This window comes from Lolium rigidum, chromosome 7 (genome assembly GCF_022539505.1).
Source record: "Lolium rigidum isolate FL_2022 chromosome 7, APGP_CSIRO_Lrig_0.1, whole genome shotgun sequence".
In the NCBI taxonomy this organism is placed as follows: domain Eukaryota; kingdom Viridiplantae; phylum Streptophyta; class Magnoliopsida; order Poales; family Poaceae; genus Lolium; species Lolium rigidum.
The window spans coordinates 77,729,228-77,752,200 of NC_061514.1; the positions used below are offsets into that span (position 1 = coordinate 77,729,228).

General features: G+C 45.8%; 2 protein-coding genes across 2 annotated transcripts in view; one reads left to right on the plus strand and one right to left on the minus strand.

Annotated features, from left to right (window-relative positions):
- LOC124671568 (probable inactive beta-glucosidase 14) overlaps positions 1 to 19,166 on the plus strand; it is a 31,479-nt gene extending 12,313 nt beyond the window's left edge. Inside the window, exons 3-13 of the mRNA XM_047207927.1 lie at positions 15,881 to 15,947; positions 16,035 to 16,093; positions 16,171 to 16,246; positions 16,338 to 16,412; positions 16,496 to 16,583; positions 16,667 to 16,919; positions 17,003 to 17,118; positions 17,412 to 17,664; positions 17,767 to 17,869; positions 18,279 to 18,387; positions 18,665 to 19,166. Of these exons, the coding sequence (XP_047063883.1) occupies positions 15,881 to 15,947; positions 16,035 to 16,093; positions 16,171 to 16,246; positions 16,338 to 16,412; positions 16,496 to 16,583; positions 16,667 to 16,919; positions 17,003 to 17,118; positions 17,412 to 17,664; positions 17,767 to 17,869; positions 18,279 to 18,387; positions 18,665 to 18,884 (1,419 nt within the window). The 3' untranslated portion in view covers positions 18,885 to 19,166. The remainder of the gene's footprint in view (positions 1 to 15,880; positions 15,948 to 16,034; positions 16,094 to 16,170; positions 16,247 to 16,337; positions 16,413 to 16,495; positions 16,584 to 16,666; positions 16,920 to 17,002; positions 17,119 to 17,411; positions 17,665 to 17,766; positions 17,870 to 18,278; positions 18,388 to 18,664) is intronic.
- Positions 19,167 to 20,759: 1,593 nt separating this feature from the next.
- On the minus strand, positions 20,760 to 22,019 carry LOC124674115. Its single transcript, XM_047210148.1, has 3 exons — positions 21,738 to 22,019; positions 21,499 to 21,653; positions 20,760 to 21,101 (listed from the first exon to the last, which is right to left on the minus strand). The coding sequence occupies exons 1-3, from the start codon at positions 21,907 to 21,909 to the stop codon at positions 20,946 to 20,948; spliced, it is 483 nt and encodes a 160-aa protein (XP_047066104.1). The 5' UTR covers positions 21,910 to 22,019; the 3' UTR covers positions 20,760 to 20,945.
- Between the last annotated feature and the right edge of the window lie 954 nt (positions 22,020 to 22,973).

Below are 22,973 nucleotides of genomic sequence, written 5' to 3' on the forward strand. Positions count from 1 at the left end.
ATTAAGTGTCGTTGGCCTATATATAGGGTTTAATTAGGGTTTAGGGTTAGGGTTAGGGTTTAGGGTATAGGGTTTAGTGTTTAGGGTGTTTAGGGTTTAGGGATTAGGGATTAGGGTTTCGGGGTTGTATAAGGTTTAGGGATCATCGATCGAGTGCGCACACACATTATTAGAGGCACTCGCGCCTTTGCGCATAAAGTGCATGCGTATAGTTTAGGGTTATTTGTTTTAATTAAGTAGGGTTTGATCAGCTAGGGTTAGTTACATATATATGGTTTAGGGTTAATGCATGGCACATTACATAGAGAAAATTCCTTCTATGACACTGCCTTAAAATCAGATGCCTTATTTGACACTAGCTAACATTTTCTCCCCTACATGACCTCTTTCCTTAAAATTTTGCCTCCTATGACACTATAGTGCATTTTCTCACGAAAAGGTGTTAAACGGAGAGACGAAAATACCATTTTACCCCTGGTTCATAATATGAACAAAAAAACTGTACAACGCCATTTCAGACCACATAATATAGTAAGTACATTAAAAATTGGGCATAACCTCCCCTGTTTTTATGCCATTTCTCATACAGTTCATATATATGTCACATAATAGCACGTTATATATGCAGTACAACATGTTCAGCTACAGAATAGCATAAAATAAGTACTCTAGTTCACACATGTTGATACTAGTTCACATACGCAATGAGTACACAAAAGCGGTTCACACATGCATGAGGTCAAATATACATGCAACCGATCAGCACAAAAGAACCTATCCCAATTACGTTTTAAGAATATGAGAATCACAAGCGGAGCTTTCTTTTGCTCCTTGTGTTCATTGCAGGGCTCGCATGGTTTTCAGCACACTTTGTCAGCACACTTTTTCTCATACGTTCATTAGAAAGTGCACATAGCTGGGCTGTCAGGTGGCACCACAACAATATTTTTAGCACACTTTTTTCTTTTTGCCTTTGCCCACCTTCACAGCAGCATTTGGGTCGGCCTTTGATCTGCATGTGAGCACCTGCCGCCGCACCATGGCCGCCCGACGTCGCGCCATGGCCACCCGCCGCCGCGCCCTGCCCGCTCGACGCTGCGCCATGGCTGCCCGCCGCCGCGTCCTGATTGCTCGACGCCGCGCCAGGGCCGCCCGCCGCCGCGTCCTGGCCGCTCGACGCCGCGCCATGGCCGCCCGCCTCCGCGCCATGGCCGTCCGCCTCGTCCTGGCCGCTCGACGCCGCGCCATGGCCGCTCGCCGCCGCGTCCTAGCCGCTCGACGCCGCCCATGGCCGCCCGCCTCCGCGTCCTGGCCGCCCGACGCCGCGCCATGGCCGCCTGCCGCCGCGTCCTGGCCGCTCGACGCCGCCCATGGCCGCCCGCCTCCGCGTCCTGGCCGCCCGACGCCGCGTGTATTTTGGTATTCTACACAGAGGGGTATTTTGGTCTACACCTGAAAAAACTAACGGAAAAACGTGACGGGAGTGACGGCAGTGTCATGAGAGGCAAAAATTTAAGGAAACAGGTCATGTAAGGAAGAAAATGTTGGCCAGTGTCAAATAAGGCATGTGATTTTAAGGCAGTGTCATAGAAGAAAATTTTCTCCATTACATATAGTTTAAATCTCAAGAATGTTTATACATGATAGGCCATATGTGCAAAGGAATTTTTTTCCCTGTGAACTTGTCAAAATTCAAGTTTATCAGTGCCAATGGAAACTAGTCCAAAACATTACATAGAGGACCAAAAGTACTAGACAATAACTAATAGAACCTGCAACTTTGCAAAAAGGACCCCAAAACATATAGAAGAAAATCAATCGAGTCCTTCTCGACCGCACATCAGATCTCTGCTCCGCATCCTTTCCGAGCAACTCCGTCGCCGGGGACGCACCACTTGGGACGGTGTCGCCGGTAGTCGCCAGGACGAAGGAGAAGAAGGGCCTCAGCAACGGCATATTGGCTCTAAGAAGGGCCGCTGAAAGGCCAAGATGTGCACGGGCAAGACGGATGACGCCGTCGTATGCCCCGAGCTTGTGAACTTTAGCGACTTGACTTCCCCATTGGCCGGATCCGAAGCACCGACCAAAGCAAGCCTCACCGTTAGCGCCATCACATTGATGGCACCGGATCGGGGTTTGGCCGGCAAGATCCGCCGGATTCACCATAGGCCGGATCCGAAGCCGATGACGAGATCCCCGACTCCATTGCGCCATTCCGCTCATGGGAAACACTCGGATCTAAGCTTACAACAACACTAACTCCCTCGGATCCAAATTAGCTGACTCAACTTTGCTTATCTAAATATGGATGTATCCACACATGTTTTTACTCTAGATACATACACGTCTAAGGAAAGTTGAATCAATTAATTTAGTTCGGAGGGTGTACAATATACCGAGAGAAGTCGGCCTCGTCTCCGGCCGGCGAGGCCGCCGGAGAGAATGGGGAGAGGAGCCGGGGAGTGGGAGAGACTCGAGAGAGAAAGAGAAGAGGAAGAAATGAGAGCTCCCTGGGGAAGAACATTATTTTTGTCGTTCTGCTCGTAGCTTGAAACTGAAAATTTCGGCCGCGCGCCAAATCATCCCGCCGCATCCATTCGAAAATCCCGTGACCAGTTTTACCCTTTTAACCCTGGTTCGGAAGCTACAACCCACCGACCATGGAGGGCTCATTCGGTAACAATGAAATATCTTGCCTAGATCCCGAACCCTCCCAGAGGCCCACACCCACCCACCAACCATTCGCCCCATTAGCTCAAAAATACTCTCACACGCCAAAGCTGCGACTCTCTACGGTACTAGATGCGCTTCGCCGTCGGCATACTCCTCCACGAGCGTAGCCTTGATCGTGTTGGCTGTCCACCCACCTGATCCGCTCCCCCGCCGCCCTCGTCACCGACGGATACGCTTCACCGCCGACCTCGCCACCAGACGGATCTGCTTCACCGCCGACCTCGCCACCGACGGATGCTGCTTCACCGCCGACCTCGCCACCGACTACCTCGGCGCAGCGGCTGTATCAACTTCCACCGAATCCCTTGCCGGCCAACCAGATCTGCTTCACTAACGCCCGCTTCTGCGAAACAGGGGTCGATTCATCGTCTCCCGCGTTCGCCGCCGCTCGGAATGCAAGTTGCCGCCCCGTCCACCCCGCCGCAGCTTGGTTAGTACGCTGGCCCGTTAGATCGCGGTGTTTCTTTAGCCATGTTTTGTGTAGTTATTTGCAGATCTCATATGCCGTTAACTTTCTTGATGTGTTGCTTCGCATGAAGTTTGTTTAAATATTGTACAGTACAAAAGCATTATCCGGTCGCTACCATCCTGTTCATTCTACTGACACCTGTGTGCATCCACATATTTATAGCCTTATACCCATTCATTTGCTGCCAACTGTTTTTGTACTACATGCTATTGTCGCACTGCTTTTATAGTCATGCTATGGGCATTTCCAATCTGCTTGTTCTTATACCACGTCATTAGCTCACCGCTAGCTGCTAGCTGTTTTCTCGTGTCTGCTATTCTCACACTGCTTTTATAATCATGCTATGTGCATTTCCAATCTGCTTTCTATTATACCTCGTCTTTAGCTTATATAGTTATTGCTGCGTGCATGTCTGGTCTTTGTATTATCGTAGGCTGACTTGTCAATGTTATTTTTCCTAGGGATTGATCATGCGAACCACTTATTAGAACATCCAACATTAACAGCGGGGACGCTAGGGAAGGTTGGAATCCGAGTTCTTGGTTGGTAATTTTGGCAGTTTACTTCCGTTATTATCTATAACCTATATGCATTGTTCCTTATGCAAGAGATTAACACTTGGAACCCTGCCATAGCAATGTCATTCATGCTTTACTATGTTTCTGCCTATTTGATATGCTTGTCTTGGAGAAACTGTGAAGGTGATTTGAACCTGACATTTGGTCATTCTTAATGCCAGTTTACTTTATGTGAAAAACCTTGGCATTACCCTACTCTAAATCTGAATGTCTGAAATTCGTATCACATGCAAAGCAACATCTAGTTGGTTTTAATCTGATATCTGGTAAATATTGGCTTATTCATTTGGCAGCTCAAGTTTTTTGTTATTTGAAACCGAGTGACTTGGTCTTAAATGTGATATCTAAACACGAGATTAAGGACAATGGAGCAGGGAGGATTAGCATTTCACTTGATGGCTGAACCTAAAATGACGAGCATGTTGACCACGACTAGTGCACGCAAGAGAAGGACTGCGAGCGAGCCGGTATGTGCTTAGTACATGGATCTTATCTTATCTTGTGCTTATTTACGCTACATGCTTTGTTATCCGATCTCTACATTGCGTAATACATGTTTGAATAGTTAATTGTTGTAACTATGTTTGCAATGTTACCGAATGCGGTTTTAATGAAGCAGATCATCATTAGAAGATAGTCGCCAAAAAAGGATACGTAGCGACCACTGTGCAACATTATGATGTAAGTTTGTGCTTAGTACAAGTTCCATACATTGTCTTATTTATGCAACTTGTTATTATCTTATATCTACATTGCATAATAAATGTTTGCATAGTTCATCGTTTAACTCTTTTTGCATTATTATCAGAATGCAGTTGGGATGAAGCAATCTTCATTAGAAGTGAGGCCCACAAAAACTTCTGATATTTCTTCGATGCATCTTCTCATAGCCGTCAACCTAGACCATTGCTTTCATCAAACAAGTAAATATCTCAAGGTCGTACTTTATAAAAGACATGGTATTGCTTGCTTTAAGATCCGTAGCTGATATGTTGACAAAGAGTACACAAGATTCAATCAAGGCGATTGCCAAATGTCAACGTGTTATTGATGATGCTAATAGAAGTCCTCAATGATTCTATGTAATTTTTTTATTTGGGCACATGAATTGCCTTGTAATTTTCCTACTTGTTTTATTTGTGTATGTAATTGTGTGTGTCATTGATATCAGATTTTAGGCTCATGAAATTTAATGCAAGTTGACTAGTCAAACAAGTAGGGCACTACAACAGATTGGGCCGGCCCACTTACAGTAGTGTGGGACCCACTTTCATTTTGGGCCGGCCCACTTCTTTAGTAGGCCGGCCCGGCTACACGATAGTGGGATCCACATGCTTATTGGGCCGGCCCACTATCTTGTTGGGCCGGCCCATTTGCTATATGGTGGTCCCACATGGTAAATGGGCCGGCCCTTTAACAGGAAGGTGGGACCCACATGTGTTTTTGGCCCGGCCCACTATCTTGTTGGGCCGGCCCACTTGCTATATGGTGGACCCCACATACTAAATGGGCCGGCCTTTCAAGCTGGAAAGTGGGACCCACTCGTGTTTTTGGCCGGCCCACTATCTTGTTGGGCCGGCCCACTTGCTATATGGTGGACCCCACATACTAAATGGGCCGGCCTTTTAACGAGAAGGTGGGACCCACTGTGCTTTTGGCCGGCCCACTATCTTGTTGGGCGGCCCACTTGCTATATGGTGGACCCCACACACCAAATGGGCCGGCCCTTTAACGGAAAGTGGGACCCACCTGTGTTTTTGGCCGGCCCACTATCTTGTTGGGCCGGCCCACTTGCTATATGGTGGACCCCACATACTAAATGGGCCGACCCTTTAACCGGAAAGTGGGACCCACCGTGTTTTTGGCCCGGCCCACTTGCTATACGGTGGACCCCACACACTAAATGGGCCGGCCCTTTAACGAGAAAGTGGGACCCACTCGTGTTTCGGCCCGGCCCACTTGCTTCTTGGGCCGGCCCGGTAGCCTGTAAGGTGGACCCCACATGTTAAATGGGCCGGCCCATTTAAGTTTTGACCGATCAACCTTAGAGGTTAGGCCCGACCCACGTAACTAATGGACCGGCCCGACTATATAGTTGACCGGTCAAACTATGTCGAGCTGGCCGGCCCGCTAAGACGTGGCGGGCCTCGTGTGGGCCTACCATCTACCACGGGGTTTCAGCCGGTTAACGCCGGTTAATCGCCGGTTAACGGCGTACGCCACGTGTCGGCTTGCATGACGTCGGCGGTCAACGGGCTCCGGAAACACTTGCGCAACGGTCCGATTTTCCGTGGCGGAAGGGCGCCCAAGCGCGACGGACCGAAAAAACGTCGTTGGGCTTTGCCTGACGCAGTTTCCACAACAGAACCCATATCGTCGGGTTAGGCCCATAGGCGACGAAAAATACCCCTTAGCGGACGATTTTGAGACGTTGTCTATCAGAACTTTTCTTGTAGTGAGATTGACAACCTCACTGTTACGTTGGGGCAAAGTACTTTGGTTGTGTTGTGCAGGTTCCACGTTGGCGCCGGAATCCCTGGTGTTGCGCCGCACTACATCCCGCCGCCATCAACCTTCGACGTGCTTCTTGGCTCCTCCCGGTTCGATAAACCTTGGTTTCTTTACGAGGGAAAACTTGCTACTGTACGCATCACACCTTCCTCTTGGGGTTCCCAACGGACGTGTCGATTGCACGCATCGGAGTCACATACCGGAGAGCAAATGTGCCAAATTTCGGACGAAATACGGGGCTGAGCAAAGAGATCGAGAAATGCGGAGCTCTTGAGCAAAAACGCGAGTGAGAGGAACCCGGTGCGAGTTTTTTCGGGAGAGAGAAGAGAGTGGGAGGAAGAGATGATGAAGTGGGGCAAGGTGGGGCCCACACACCAGGGTGGCGCGCCCCCCTTGCTGGCCGCGCCGGCCTGTGGGGTGCCACCCTGGGGTGCCCCACTGGTCATCCCCAGATTAGGGATGGCAATGGGTACCCATGACCCACGTACCCGGCGGGTAAAAACCCAATAGAAGTACGGGTATGGGATAAAATATTACCCATGGGTTGGTAGATGGGAAAATATCATACCCATCGGGTAGGGCGGGTATGGGTATGGGATCGTAGAACCCATACCCACGTACCCATGTACCCATCTAAATTTCCCAAGTAGGTCGATGTAATATTCTAAAGTACTTATTTTCCTCCTAATCACGCCTTCACATGGCTAGGTTGAACCTCACGCTTTCCGGTTTCACAATTGCTAGTAGGTTAGTGAGGATTACTAACCTATTTAGGAACGCTTCACCTCATGTCATGTTTTTTCATCAATTTTATGTGTTATAAGCGCGGGTATTTTTACCCACGGGTACTCATTTACCCTGTCGGGTCACGGGTATGGGAAAAACTTGTACCCATTGACGGGTATGGGTACGGGTGATGGATAAGATTGAAGGTGACGGGTACGGGTATGGGATGGCTCTACCCGTACCCATACCCTGCGGGTGCCATCCCTACCCCAGATGTTCCCAGGTGCCTCGTCGAAAAATAGGACCAATGGTGTAATTTTTGTGAATTTTTGAAAACTTTGAAAAATGCACATTTCTGGGTGTCAAAATTATTATTACTGGGCAGGAAAAATTTTGAAATCTCTAATTAAGTAAAGAACTTTGCAAAACACAAGTGCTACATCAAGTAGAACAAGTGGAGGGAGAAAGAGATGTTGTTTAGTTCCTCTATGCATATAAAATGAATTTGTTAACAAGGTTGATCAAGTCTTGCCAGCAAATAAATTTTACATAGCATATGAAGAAATAAACCTCAAATCAATCATGTTACCTTGTATTGTATTGATATGGATCCAATCACAAGAGTTTGATATTCTTATTTAGGCTCATATATTGGACAATCAATAGTTCCCACTTTGATAGTTCTCACATTAGAAATTGTATTAACTCCACATGCTTTCTCAATCCTCTTGGGAAAATACACAAATTAGAGGCAAAACAATAGCAAAAGTGTTCGGGAAAGTAGATACGTTTTGGACGTATCACCGCTCTGCACGTCACCAAGCTCGACGCCGGCAAGTTCGGGGGCATCCTCGACTGGCGAGAGGTACGCCTCCTGCACACATCTCTCTCTCTCTCTCTCTCACTCTCTTGCTCTCTCTGCATGCAACTATGAATGTTTGCAGCGGCGGCAGCAGGTCCAGGAGGAGCTGGGCAAGGTGGCGGGCGAGAAGGCGGAGTACCAAAAGCGGTCGCGCGGCGGGACCTCGCGGGCGCCACGGGCGAGATCGACGACCTCTGGCTCAGCGTCAAGCGCGCGCAGATCGCAGAGGCGCAGACGCGCAAGGACTTCGACGCCGTGTAACCACCCGTCACCAAGCTCGACGCCGGCAAGCTCGGACGACCTGCACACGAGCTCTGTAGGCCAGCGGCGGCGGCGCGTCGAGAAGGAGGCCACGGGCATGGGCATGCCACCGGCGCCTACCCTCCGCACGGCGGCCCGGCATTTCGTCGAACACGCTGCGGGCGTGCGTGAGGGGAGGCCGCCAGCGACCGCGGCGCGGCAGTCGACGCGCGCGCGGGCTCCTCCTGGCGAGGCGCGCGGCGACCAGGGAGGCGACGCGAGGGAGGCGAGGCAAGGGAGGGAGAGGAGGCCGGTGCTCACCTCTATTGCCAGCGCGAGGAGAGGTGGAGCGGCGGGCGACGCGGCGACGACAGTGACCCGGCCTGCTGCTGCGCGCGACGGTGGCCTGCTGCTGCGGGCAACGGCGACGGCGCGTGGAGCTTTGGCGATGGCGACGGCGGCGTCTACGGCAGCAGCTGCGGTCGACGGCGCGGGCGACTGCGAGCTCGGGCCTGTGTCGGCGCGGCGGCGGTGTTGTAAATTTGGCAAAGTTTCCACGCGCCTAAGTGTTAACACATGGGAGGGGCCTTTGGTACCGGTTGGTACCACCAACCGGTACGAAAGTTTTTTTTTGTTTTTGTTTTTCTTTTGCTGTTTCTTTTTCTTTTCTTTTTCTTTCCTGTTTATTTTCTTTTCTTTTTCTGTTTCTTTTTCTTTTCTTTTCTATTTATTTTTTCTATTGCTTTCCTTTTTCTTTTCTGTTTCTTTTCTTTTCTATTTTTTTCTGTTTCTTTTCCTTTTCTTTTCTATTTCTTTTCTATTTCTTTTTTTAATTCTTTTCTATATCTTTTCTATTTTTTTCTACTTATTTTCTTTACTCCCGCCACGACGCCGTCCGCGCGGGAAAGTTTCCAGCCCCGACATCGCGCGGGAAACTTTCCCGCCACGACGCCGCGCGTGCGAGAAAAAAGGCGAGAAAGAAAGGGCGGGAATAAAATTTTATTACGATTGAACTCGAATTAAAAGTACATGGCCAGATTTGACTGTTGGAGTCATTCAGTCATACTCGTGCCTAGCCCTATAGTAGTCGCCACTGTAGTCATCGTAGTCGTCGTCATCATCGTCACTGGCATCGGGGTCGCGGTAGTCGAACCTCGGCGGGAGAGCACGCGTGGGCTGGGAGCGAGGGTAGCGCGAGGCGGGGGCCACGGTAGGCCATGACGCCCTGGAGAGTCCGGCCGCGCTACCACAGCCGACGGCCGGCCTCGTTGAAGTTCGAAGGAGGCGGGCCGCCCTCCTCGTGCACAGCAAGCGCCCTCTCACGCCGATTGATGAAGAAGCTTTCCCAAGTCGGGCTGTAGTCGGGATGCCACGGGGATTCCTCCGCCGGTCCGGCGTGAGCTCGAAGTAGTAGTGGTTCGTGATGGCCATCTCGCGCGCCACACCTAGAGGGACTGGAGGGACCGGTACGCCTCCGACGCTTAGCAACCAGCCGGTCGGGACGCGGTAGCCCGGCGGGCAGGGGTAGTTCGAGGCGCAAAGCGCCTCCGCCTCCCGGGGGGTTAGAGATACGATGGAACCATGGGAGAGAATGATGAGGTTTGCAGATATGAGTCTAGATGTGATATGTAAATGGAGGCCAAGTCTACATATATATAGTGAAAAAATGGAGGGAAGACAGAGGCGGGAACCGGTGGAAAGCGCGGGAAGAAAATAGGCGGGAACGCAATGGCGCGGCAAACCTTTAGTACCGGCTGGTGGGTGCAACCGGTACTAAAGGTGGTTTTTCTGTCATGTAACAAAGCTGTCGGTGGGATAAGGACGCGTGGGTAACCTTTAGTACCGGCTGGTGGGTGCAACCGGTACTAAAGGTGGTTTTTCTGTCATGTAACAAAACTGTCGGTGGGATAAGGACGTGTGGGTAACCTTTAGTACCGGCTGGTGGGTGCAACCGGTACTAAAGCTATCGGCATGATAAGGACGCACTGCTCGATGAGATAAAGCATGTAGCGCACGACGCCCTGTCGAAGGAAGAAGACAATGTAGAAGCGGCGCCGTGCCTATAAAAGGAGCATCGATACGCCATGGCAAGCAGCTCAACAAGCCAACATGGATGGAGAGTTTCATCACCATGGATGGAGGAAAGGGTTGGGAAATCTCCTGTGGCGGAACTTGTCGAAGATGCCCTTGGTGCACACGCCCTATGGTATCTTCGGAAGTTCCGCCTCGGAAAAATTTCCCTGCAAGCCCGTGAAAGACTCCATCTCCTCTAACAATGTTGGGGAAAGGGTTGGGAAATCTCCGGTGGCGGAACTTCTCGAATATGCCCTTGGTGCACATGCCCTATATATGGCATATTCGGAAGTTCCGCCTCGGAAAAATTTCCCTGCAAGCCCGTGAAAGCTACTTAACTAGTAAAACAAGCCAACCATCTCCATTGTTAATATCTTACATACGGTAACATCATTACACAAAAGTGATTTCCATATTGAGATACACAAGTTATGATCCCTATCTAGCTAGTCTTCTGAGTTTTCTTCGTCTGTTTCCCTTTCTTCTGACTGCGACGCAACCATGGACAATCTTCATTGTTTAAGATGATGCTTGGGTCATTTTTTACCTTGAAGGGTGGAATATCATCAAACTTATTATAATCTTCTGACATGTCTGTCTTGTCCTCTACTCCCACGATGTTTCTTTTTCCTGAAAGAACTATGTGCCGCTTTGGCTCATTGTATGATGTGTCCTCTTGCCTTTCTTTTCTTTTTTTCGGTTTGCTAGACATGTCCTTCACATAAAAAACCTGAGCCACTTCACTGGCTAGGACGAATGGTTCGGTGTCGTACCCTAGATTCTTGAAATCCACTGTAGTCATTCCGTACTGCGGGTCTACCTGTACCCCGTCTTTCAGGTTGAACCATTTTCACCGGAACAAAGGGACCTTGAAATTAGGTCCATAGTCAAGTTCCCATATCTCCTCTATGTACCCATAATATGTGACCTTGTTCCCATTGCCATCTTCTGCATCAAAGCGGACACCACTGTTTTGGTTGGTGCTCTTTTTGTCTTGGGCTAAAGTGTAAAATGTGTTCCCATTAATCTAGCTCGTACCCTTGAAAAGTCGATATAGTAGAAGATGGTTGCTTGGCCAACAAGTATAGCTGCTCGTCATCGGTGACATTCATGAGACGTGTTTGCAACCAACCGCCGAAAGTCTTCATGTGTTCTCCATCAATCCAATCTTCACGTTGCTCCGGGTATTTAGAGCATAAGATATCCTTGTGTTCCTCTTTGTACGGAGCCACCAAGATGGAATTATGTAGAACTGTGTAGTGTGCTTGAGTGAAATAATGTCCGTCCATACACGTTGTTGCTTTCTTTCCTAGCGTGCCTTTTCCACGCAGTCTCCCCTCATAGCGCGATTCAGGAACACCGATCGGCTTAAGGTCAGGAATAAAGTCAACACAAAACTCAATGACCTCCTCTGTTCCATAGACCTTGGAGATGCTTCCTTCTGGCCTAGCACGGTTATGAACGTACTTCTTTAAGACTCCCATGAATCTCTCAAAGGGGAACATGTTGTGTAGAAATACAGGACCGAGAACACCAATCTCTTCGACCAGGTGAACTAGGAGATGTGTCATAATATTGAAGAAGGATGGTGGGAACACCAACTCGAAGCTGACTAGACATTGGACCACATCCTTCTGTAAATTTTGTAGAGTAAGTGGATTGATCACCTTCCGAGAAATTGCATTGAGGAACGCACATAGCTTCACAATGGGTACTCGAACATTTTCCGGCAGAAGCCCCCTCAATGCAACCGGAAGTAATTGTGTCATAATCACGTGGCAGTCATGAGACTTTAGGTTTTGAAACTTTTTCTCTGACATGTTTATTATTCCCTTTATTTATATTCGACGAGAAGCCAGACGGGATCTTGATGCTACTCAGGACTTCAAAAAAGATCTCCTTCTCCTCTTTCGTAAGAGCGTAGCTGGCAGGACCTTGATACTTCTCTGGATTCAGGTTGTTTCCTTCGTGGATACTTTGCTGGTCCTGCCGTGCATCCGGTGTATCTTTTGTCTTCCCATACACGCTCAAGAAGTTTAGCAGGTTCACGCAAAGATTTTTCGTCACGTGCATCACGTCGATTGCAGAGTGAACCTCTAAGAATTTCCAGTGGGGTAGCTCCCAAAATATCGACTTCTTCTTCCACATGGGTACGTGTCCGTCAACATCATGCGGAACAGATTGTCCGCCGGGACCCTTTCCAAAGATCACTTTTAAATCCTTGACCATATCATATATAACTTCTCCAGTAGGGCGGGTAGGCTTCGTTCGGTTATCTACCTCACCTCTCAAATGCTTTCCTCTCTTTCTTACGTGATGTTGTTTTGGAAGAAATCGACGATGCCCCAGGTACACATTCTTGTTTCCCAAATATATACTGTCAGTCTCACCTAAACAGTGTGTGCATGCATTGTATCTCTTGTTTGACTGCCCTGAAATATTACTAAGAGGAAGCCAATCATTGATGGTTACAAACAACAACGCCCGTAGGTTAAATTCCTTCTGTTCGTGCTCATCCCACACAGGTACACCTTCGTCACGCCACAATTGTAAAAGTTCTTCAACCAATGGCCTCAGGTACACATCAATGTCGTTGCCGGGTTGCCTCGAGCCCTGGATGAGCACTGGCATCATAATGAACTTCCGCTTCATGCACAACCAAGGAGGAAGGTTATAGATACATAGAGTCACTGGCCAGGTGCTATGACTGGAGCTCTGCTCACCGAAAGGATTAAAGCCATCCGTACTTAGACCAAATCTTAAGTTCCTTGCGTCATCTGAAAATGACTTGAACTCTCTGTCGATTTTTCTCCACCTGTGACCCGTCGGCGGGGTGTCTCAGCATCACATCTTTCTTACGGTCCTCTTTGTGCCATCGCAACAACTTGGCATGCTCTTTGTTTTGGAACAAACGTTTCAACCGTGATATTATAGGAGCATACCACATCACCTTCGCAGGAACCCTCTTCCTGGGGTTGGACTCACCCTCAACATCGCCAGGGTCATCTCGCCTGATCTTATACCTCAATGCACTACATACCGGGCATGCATTCAAATTCTCGTACTCCCCGCGGTAGAGGATGCGATCATTGATGCATGCATGTATCTTCTCGCACCTCTAATCCTAGAGGGCAGACAACCTTCTTTGCTTCGTACGTACTAGAGGGTAATACGTTCTCCCCTGGAAGCATCTTCTTTATTATTTTCAGCAACTTTTCAAACCCCTTGTCAGAAGTACCATTCTCTGCCTTCCATTGCAGCAATTCCAGCGTGGTAGCCAGCTTTTTCTGGCCATCTTCGCAATTTGGGTACAACAGTGTCTTGTGATCCTCTAACATTTTCTCCAACTTCTTCCGCAGCTTATCTTCGCATCAAGAATGGCCCGACCCAAATCGTCATCGGGGTCATCAAAAATGGGCTCGTCAAAAATGGGCTCTTCTTCAGCTTTGTCTTCCCCATTCTACTATCACCGTCTTCAGTGAACATAGGATAGTTGTCACTATCCTCTTCTTCTTCGTTATCTTCCAATATAACCCCTCTTTCTCCGTGCTTGGTCCAACAATTATAGCTGGGCATGAAACCGTTCTCCAGCAGGTGGATGTGAATGGTCTTTGAGGTAGAGTAATCCTTCATATTCTTACAGGAACTACATGGACAATAGATGAAACCATTCGACTGCCTCTTTGCCTCAGCCACGTTGAGAAAATAATGCATGCCATTAATGAAGTGGGGATGGCACCGGTCACCGTACATCCATTGTCGACTCATCTGCATTATATATGTATATCAAAAATCATTAATTACACAACATCATGGATATATGAGTGACCAACTTCATCACATAAAACAATTTTTTTTATATAAAAAAGAAGAGGCTCACCGAGGTGGTACGGTGCCGGCTAGGGGACGACGCTGGCGATCGACGGCGGTGAGGACGGGGATGATACTAATTAAAACCTACAAAACATACCATAATTTCAGCTCAAATTGCATATAAAAAAATAAAATCCATAACTTACGCATTTCATCGAACACCTTCCTAGCACTAGAAAAATAGTACGAGTTAAAACTACCAAAGAAATGAGCTAAATTAGGAACGCCGGAAGGAAGGATGATATTGCTAACCCTTGGATAGATGTATGCCTTTAATCTTGTTAAAATGGTGGAGAAAAAATAGAGATTTGTTGGAGTGTGAGAGGTGTAAAAAATTTTAGAGTGTGAGAGAGGAAGAAGAGAAAAATGAGATGAAGGAGCCAGGGACGGGCTCGCGGTGTGATTATATGGTGGCACCCTTTGGTACCGGTTCGTGTTACGGACCGGTACGAAAGGTCCAGCCCTGGCCCCACACGCGCATGTAATTCTGGCCGAAGACCTTTCGTACCGGTTCGTAACACGAACCGGTACGAAAGCCCCTCACGAACCGGTGCCATAGCTCCTCGCCCGCCTGAGCCCCCAAATCGGTGCAAATGACCCCTTTGGCACCGATTCGTAAGGGAACCGGTACCAAAGGCTTAGATGGATGCTCCATTTTCTACTAGTGGTACTTGAACTTCTGAGTACTTGTACTTCATCTTTTCTATACTTTGTACCTGGAGTGTATTTTTTTTTGTCGTTTTTCATTGGACAGGGACAAAATGCACATACTAGCTAGTTGGCGATGGAAGTACGCTAGCTAGGGGCTGATAGATGTATGCTGTAAACGCTGTACTCGTGCGTGTCTAGGTGAAACCTGGAAGTAGGCGAAAACTGCTCCCTGTGTTGCACCCTAGGACGACAAGTGCACGAAAGTGCGAGTAAACAGAAGTGACAAGTACATTAAAATACAAGTACACCAAAGTAAGAGTACGCTGATAGTGCGGACACCTTAGTGAAAATGTAGAGCTTAGTGCAAATCGAGTGTGCAAATTCCAATTACAATCATATTAGTTTTGAAAGTAAAAAATGTTTTCTCGAAACATATCTACTTTTCAAGATCTCAAAGCGGGAATCTCAAAACTGAAAACAGTTTGTAACTTAAACAAACGGTTCTCAAGATATTTCGTTTTGATATTTCAGATTCAAAAATAAAAAGGATTGTTTTTTGCATTTTTCACCCTCCGGTGTCTCTTTCTCTATCCCATCTCCACCAAATACAACAAAAACCAAAATACATATGGGTGAAAATTCGAGTACACATACTCTCAGTACAACCTTATTAGTTTTAAAAACACACACAAAAAATTCAAAACATATCATATGGGATCTAGTTTTGAAATCTCGACGCGATGATCTCGAAAGTGAAACAGTTTACAGTTTGGACAAACACGGTTATCAAAATATCTCATTTATAAAAACTAAATCTCTAAAAGAAAGAAAAAATACTGAGACAAACCCACCTCCCGGTGTCTCTCTCATCTCTCATCCCACCTTGATTTTCTTTGCGACAAGTGCCCCCACGTCTTGTGCGTGCGGGGAGTGTCCAAACCTTTGCAAAAGTCGTCTTTTCTTTAGCGATTTCATCAACGGCCCCAACCTTGTTGAGCTACCCAGCTCGTTGCATTGCGCTCTCCAACCAAACCCGATGTGGTCCAACTTCCAGGCTTTAGGTATGGCTGCTTCGCTTGTCCATCATGGAGGAGGGACTGCATTTGCTGAAGCCGTAGCCTTATGTCGAATCACCCTATAGGTTGCTGATAGTATATTCTGCAGATTGAAGGTGGATATTTGGAGGACAAGAAAAGTCTAAGCAATTGGGATGTCTTCACTCATAAGCGAGGTGAAGCATGACACGGTTTCAATCTAGACATAGTTCTTTTAATCTTGTTATTATAACTTCGTTTCTTCTTATGTCCTCTTTTTTCAGGCACAATTCAGGATGGAAGCAACGGCGATATTGCTGCTGACCACTACCATCGTTACATGGTATGTTTTCTGCAAAATGCACAGAAAACCTGAGGATGGAAGGTTAAGGTGTAAAATGTAACTATCTCCTATTCCAGGAAGACATTGAGCTGATGCATTCCTTGGGTGTCAACTCATACCGATTCTCCGTAGCATGGACAAGAATTCTGCCAAGTGGGTTTATCTTCCATGGAAAATTTCTGCCTAAGGGATTATACTATTTGAGTAAAATAAAGATCATCTGTGAAATCTCTCCTTTCTGCAGGAGGCCGATTTGGGGATGTTAATCTAGATGGTGTAGCGTTCTACAATGCCATTATTGATGCTCTTGTACTAAAAGGTATTTAACACAAAACAGATGCAAAAGGAGCTAAATTTTGAAGGTCTTAATGCATACTAGTTGGTAACGATATGCATAACCAGGAATACAACCATTTGTTACAATATTTCATTACGACACTCCACATGAACTTGAAGAGCGATATGGTGGATGGTTGAGTCCCGAAATTCAGTATGTATTTGTCTGTGCATCTTAATTTACTCTCATCTCCCCAAAAAGAAGAAAAAAAACTGAAACTTCCACCTGCTTTTCAGGAAGGACTTTGGTTACTTTGCAGAAGTATGCTTCAAAATGTTCGGCGACCGAGTAAAATTATGGGTTACATTGAATGAGCCTAACTTAATGGCAAGATTTTCTTATATGAATGGATGGTACGCACCTGGTCATTGTTCCAAGCCATTTGGAAACTGTGTCTTTGGAAATTCTTCAACAGAGCCATACATAGCAGGTCATAATATGATACTTTCACAAGAAAATGCCGTGAGCATTTACAGAAAGAACTACCAGGTACTACAAATTAGGCTCTTCTTGGATAGAAAGATAAGATCTGGGTAATTAATATTTCGTTTAAGATATATGCTGCTTGACAGGAGAAACAAGGTGGATATATTGGAATTTCTGTCAGCGCGAAGTGGTATAAACCATTACGAAATAACACAGCTGATCTACTAGCAGTTGAGCGGGCTATATCTTTTAATGTTCCATGGTACTATACTATCCCATAGGATGATAATTGTGGATCCAGATAATTAATATTTCGTTTCCTTATAAATTCAAAACATGTATGCTACTCAAAAGATTATAAACCTGTCTAATACAAGTAAACAAATCAACAGGCGGACATAATTCATAGAAATACAGTGATTTTTTTTGTTTCAATACAGCAAGGCAGAAAAACTCAGCTTTTTTTTTCGGTAACTAGAGTTTTTAACAGATTTCTCCTCCCTTATTTCTTCAGAATATATAATTCTTCAGTTACCACTTTATTCTTTTTGATAGGTTTCTGGACCCTATAATTTTTGGTGATTATCCTCCAGAGATGCGCAAAATCTTGGGTCCAAACCTACCTGAGTTCACCTTAAAGCAGAGGGAGAAACTACGTGTAACAAAATTGGATTTCATCGGACTAAATCATTATTCAACATGGTATGTGAAAGACTGCATCTTTTCATCGTGTGAACTGGATCCTACCGTTGGGGATGCACGAGTGGCTAGTTTGGTTGAAAGAGATGGGGTGCATATCGGTAAAGAGGTAACCATAAAATTGCTAAACATTAATTCATGCCAGGTCAGATTTCAAAACATGATTGAAAAAAAGCAACAATAAATAGTGATCGTAGTCTCACTCATGCAGACGGGAGCGCCATTCTTTTATGACGTTCCACATGGGCTGGAAGAGGTGGTTATGTATTACAAACAAAGATACAATAATACAGCAACATATATCACAGAAAATGGTGTGACTCTCTCTTGCCTTTTTTTTAGCAAACATGCAACCTTTATTATTAATCAATCAAGGTTACATCATCCACCAGTTGTGGATATAAGAACAGGGGCGGTTCAGCTAACCATACATTAGTTTCATAATCCTCTACTGATCTAGCTAAGACATCTGCCACCATTGAAGCTTGAATAATCTGTTTTGCCAGTTGGGTAGGACACTGCCTATTTGGCTGATGCTCACAAGTTCACAAACAATCAGAACATTTTCTCTCTATTTGGAAGCAATTTTTTTATTCAGTCTTTCCAGAATTACAGCCAATTCGGTCAGAACCAGTTTAAACGGAGCTTGTATATTATTGCAATGTTATAGTCTACAGAATAACAATGCGTGTGACATATGTGCAAGCTAATTCACATTGTCAGGTTATGCTCAAGCAAGCAATAGCAGCCTGGCTGCTAATGATTTTACCAGTGACACAGGAAGAATAAATTATATCAGTGGCTACCTCAAATTTTTAGCGTCTGCAATAAGGTAACGTGTCAACTCTGGATACTCCATGCATAAATTTGGCTTCCAACTGTGCATTAGAATATTAGATGGGTTCCTGGAATATTCAGCACTAACACTCGATAGCAAAGTATAGTCTGTTGACCAGTTTTCAGAAGGCAATGGTTGATTGACTTTAGCTGATGCTCTGTTCTTATGTTATAATTGTTGTTATGACAGTGCTATCAAATTGTTATTATGGCTACTCTTGCGTCAGTCTCTGAATACCAACATGTCACTTTTCTTTGTCAAAAAATTGAAGGAAAGGAGCTGATGTACGTGGTTACTTTGTGTGGTCTCTTATTGACAACTTTGAGTGGACGTTTGGATACACAGAAAGGTTCGGGCTCTACCATGTCGACTTCAGGACACACAAGAGGACACCAAAATTATCAGCTCAATGGTACAGGAAGTTCCTCAAAGGTTCACTTCTGAAGAGTGAATTTCAAAATGGATCCCAGCTGCAGCAGTGCACTTCTTGAGGCACTCGTCACTGTTTTCCTTGTGCCTGACTATTATGTAAAGATCATGCTTAACATGTTGATCGGCCTATAATTTGTTCTTCTGCGCGCTAAAACTGGATATAATATGGAACTGGCAACTGGATGTAAGGGGAAATATTTTTTTTGATGCTTAGTCTTGCAGAAATGCAATCCATGCGTGTCAGACAATGTGAAGTTGTACTTGCAAGGCATCTGTATGTGTGCAAATAAATGACCAGTATTCAGGTCAGTGTTCTAAGAACATGGGCATATTTATGCGTCTGAATAAGGGTGCAAATTATGAAAGGTTTTCTAGTTACGCTGTAAGGTCACTAAAGGGGCAGCAAAATTGTCTGCAAATTGGCATAGTAAGTTTATAAAGGCTATTAGCAGATAGAGATGCCATATGAAGAGCCCCCTATGAATTCTGCATCTTAGCAGCATTGAAGCACAAAATTATCAATGTTCATGTGTGTACATGTTGTATGTACATGATGTGGTGAAACGATGCATTTAGATTTCCTATTTCATGACTATTACACAAGCATGGTTTAGCTCTATCTGTATCTATATAGATTTCCTATTTGCAGTGCAATAATGATGATAACTGAACAACCCTCACGTTTTGATCTCTTTTTTGTCATTCAAGGTACGCTAAAAAGGGCAATAGCACCACCATAGTAGAATAGCAGTTTCATGCTACTGAAAGAATGACATATTTGAGATTACCGCACATACTTGGGATACACAATAGGAAATGTCTATTGTCATGTAAACTACTGCAGGAAAGGAGCAGATGTGCCAGATAATTTTGCTTAGTGGTAAATTTGAATGGCTTTCTGGTTACACTAACAGACACATAAAATTCTCCATATATGAGGAGTCCCTCTGAATTATTTGTCTTCCTAGCATTATAAAGTACAGATTTATCTCTGTTCATATGTGACTATGTGTACTGGTTGTATGTACATGATTTGGTAAAAAAAATTATATCCCCATTTACCTGGTGAATTCCTTATGTTGCTGTATAACTATGCTCCAACTCCAACAGTTCATCACATCTGCAGCTAAAAAAAATCAACAAAGTGAACTAGAAGTTGCAATATGATCAATGGATAGTTTACGTGTTACAATGTAATGATAATACATAATTCAGTTACATAATTACCTGTACTATCTTTGCTCGATGATTTTGGTAAATTTTCAAGATCATCAGTGAATACATTGCCATCTTATCAGCAAGAACTTCCAAAAAATCATCTGCACTACTTCTGTTGAATACCTGCACTTTAGGTATTCATAGTGGAGTAAAGCATCGTGAGTTTGTAACACAAATCAATTATTGAAATTATACAAAGAACATGTCTTAGGTAAGTACATGTATCAAATCTGCTGCATACACACCAGTTAGACACAGCACCACACATTGTTTCTCTGGGATACATAGACATATCATATTTCATAGAATAAAGACACCGAGAATCGGATGCAAAGGTCACTAATAAAAGGGATTGTCAGTCCAAGTTCAGGGTTCCACTTTCAGTTATTCTGATGATTGAATCACTCTTTCACAATACCCGTGTGAAGTTTCTCAAGAAAGATAAATCGATGGATTTTGAAATACAGATGTACATCAAGATAACCACTGTTTCCCGCTTTCAAGATTGTTTGAAGCTGTTCCCTGAAAACATATTACATGGAACAGTACCATAGTGCTAATACAGAACTTTTTTTCGCACAATCTGTAGTAAGCTAATAGATTTCATTCCACCATCTGTGAAACTGCATACCTTATATAAATCTAAATGAAATGTTGGATATCTACTATCAAATAGAACGGCATCATAGAGCTAGTACAGAAAGTTATCGCCAATCTGTAGCGAACTAATAGACTTTATTCCATTCATTTCTGAAATTGTACCACAGATGTTACTAGCTTGATTTTCGCTATCAAATAAAGGACAATTTGATCGATACATATCTCATAAGACAATATCTTCACCTTGTCTGAGCAAAAAAGTGTGTCTACATGCAGCAGAAACTCTTCATCGTCAACTATAACTATTCTCCCTGTGTGGGTGTAGGAGAAGGAGGGGACGAAGGCACAGGCGTCGAAATGGTTGTCGAAGGTCCCCTTAGAGTCTTTGGGCCCTTGTCATCCACGACCTCCACGGCAGCTCTCTCCTTGGCTTTTTGGGCCCTCTGAACTACTTCCTCCTGTATTTAGAATTATCCCCCAAGAGGCGATTTAGAAGTGTGAACTATCCAGTGAGGTTTAGAGAAGCAAATGAAGTGCATGATAACAGTAAATCACAACTATAAATTATAAAGCGATCAGCAACAATTAATCGCTGAAAATAGTTGACATCAAAAGGATAGCACGTTGAACTTCTTAATGCGTAAGAAGTACATCATGTAATAATTAGTGGGGCTTCTCGAATCTGAAATTAGACAAACTTTTCAGTTGCCATTGAGAATTCACAAGCTTAACTGCAACCAACTGGCGTAAGGAACAATGTCTAGTTCTCCAGTAGCTAGATTGAACGTCATGCCCGTTTCACAATTCCATTGGTAACACACTTTGCTATATCCCCGGGACGGCCGTGTGCAGTACCTGGAATTCCTGGACCTGCTTCTGCTGCTCCGCCTGCCACTGCCCGACGACGCTGAACACCTCGCCCACCACCGACTCGGCCCTCTCCGTCAGCGCCTCCGCCAAGGCCTTCCCGAGGAAGAAGGCGTCGAGGACCGCCTTGCTCTCGTTATCACCTAGTACACGAACAGCAAGCAGCACGGAGTCAGTACGAAATGCCTGTCTGTACCTAGAAAGGCCGCGAATACCGAGGGCTTTACCTGCTTTGGGGTCGGGACGTGTGCCGCCGCCGTTGCCGCTGCCGCTGCTACTCCTGGCCGCGAACCTGGGGAGCTGTTTGACGGAAGAAGAGGGGAGAGCGCTGCGGGCCGGGAGAGAGACGCGGCAGATGGGCGAGAGAGCCGCCGCCGGCGCTGTTACTACGGGCGCCATGTCGGCCGGCCTTGCCCGTGCTCTGGTGGAGTCGCGGGGTCTTCCTGCAGCGGTGGTTGGGAATCGCCGTCCAGGCCACCGGCGGACGCGAAGCCACGGATTGGGGGCAATCGAGGAAACGGAAAAAAGACACCTTTCCCGGATTTGTTTTTCTTAGTAATTGGCTGGTGTGCTACAGAAACAGGGGCAGTTCTGTAATTACAACTGGGCATCGTCCTCAAGCCGAAGCTCCAGTTTGGCTCTTCCTGGGTGGTGTCAGGTGTGGCTGCCTCGCCTCTAGCCTGCAGCTCCTCCTTCCTTTCCAATGTCGGCAAGATCAGCTCGCTGTTCCCACTTTTTACCATCGCCTCCACCGCAAGATTGCAAGGTCATAGAGAAGCTCTGAGTGAAGCAGAGACAGGAAGAGGCGGCAGGAGGTGACGCAGACTAACTGTTTGATGAAATGCCGGCTTCATGGAATTAAGTTGCAGAGCCTGAAGAAGCTGACAGCTGTGATCTCTGTTCTGTTGTGACTGTGGTGAACCGGGCGGTGTTGGCAAGATTACTCTAAGCTCAGGACATACACAGTGATAATTGAAATGAAGATGTGGGTACAGTTTGGCCTCTTCGAAGCTCGCTGAAGGCCCTGAGATGAACTAATTGCATAGTTGGTCTGGCCAGAGTGGGGAAAGGACTACTGACTACTCTGTAGCAGACGAAGAGGGTCGCTGAAGATATTGCTTGCAACTACTTTGATGACCTATAAAGCAGGGCGAGAGCCTGTTTCGAGAGGAGTACTTTTAGGACCTTGTCATTTTGTCAAATTTATTCAGAGATTGCTATCTTGAGGAAAGGTACTGTAATGTTATTTTTCTGCAAGTCTCTGGATTTTTTATTAATGACTCATAACTATGGTACACGCCTTTGCCATGTTTCTACTTCTTACTTCCTAGATATCCCTATCAGCCTATGGATAAAGACTAAATATCTTCTCACAAAAACTCTCAAAATCATGTCTAGCAAGAAGGTTCTGAAAACTTCTGAAAATATATGTATGGGGAGGTTATACTAACAAACGACAGAGT

Coding starts and splice junctions, on each gene's coding strand:
- LOC124674115 (XM_047210148.1), bottom strand. CDS start 21,909: ATGGCGCCCGTAGTAACAGCGCCGGCGGCGGCTCTCTCGCCCATCTGC. Junction 21,654..21,737: donor ACGTCCCGACCCCAAAGCAG/GTAAAGCCCTCG, acceptor TTCGTGTACTAG/GTGATAACGAGAGCAAGGCG. Junction 21,102..21,498: donor AGCAGGTCCAGGAATTCCAG/GTACTGCACACG, acceptor TTCTAAATACAG/GAGGAAGTAGTTCAGAGGGC.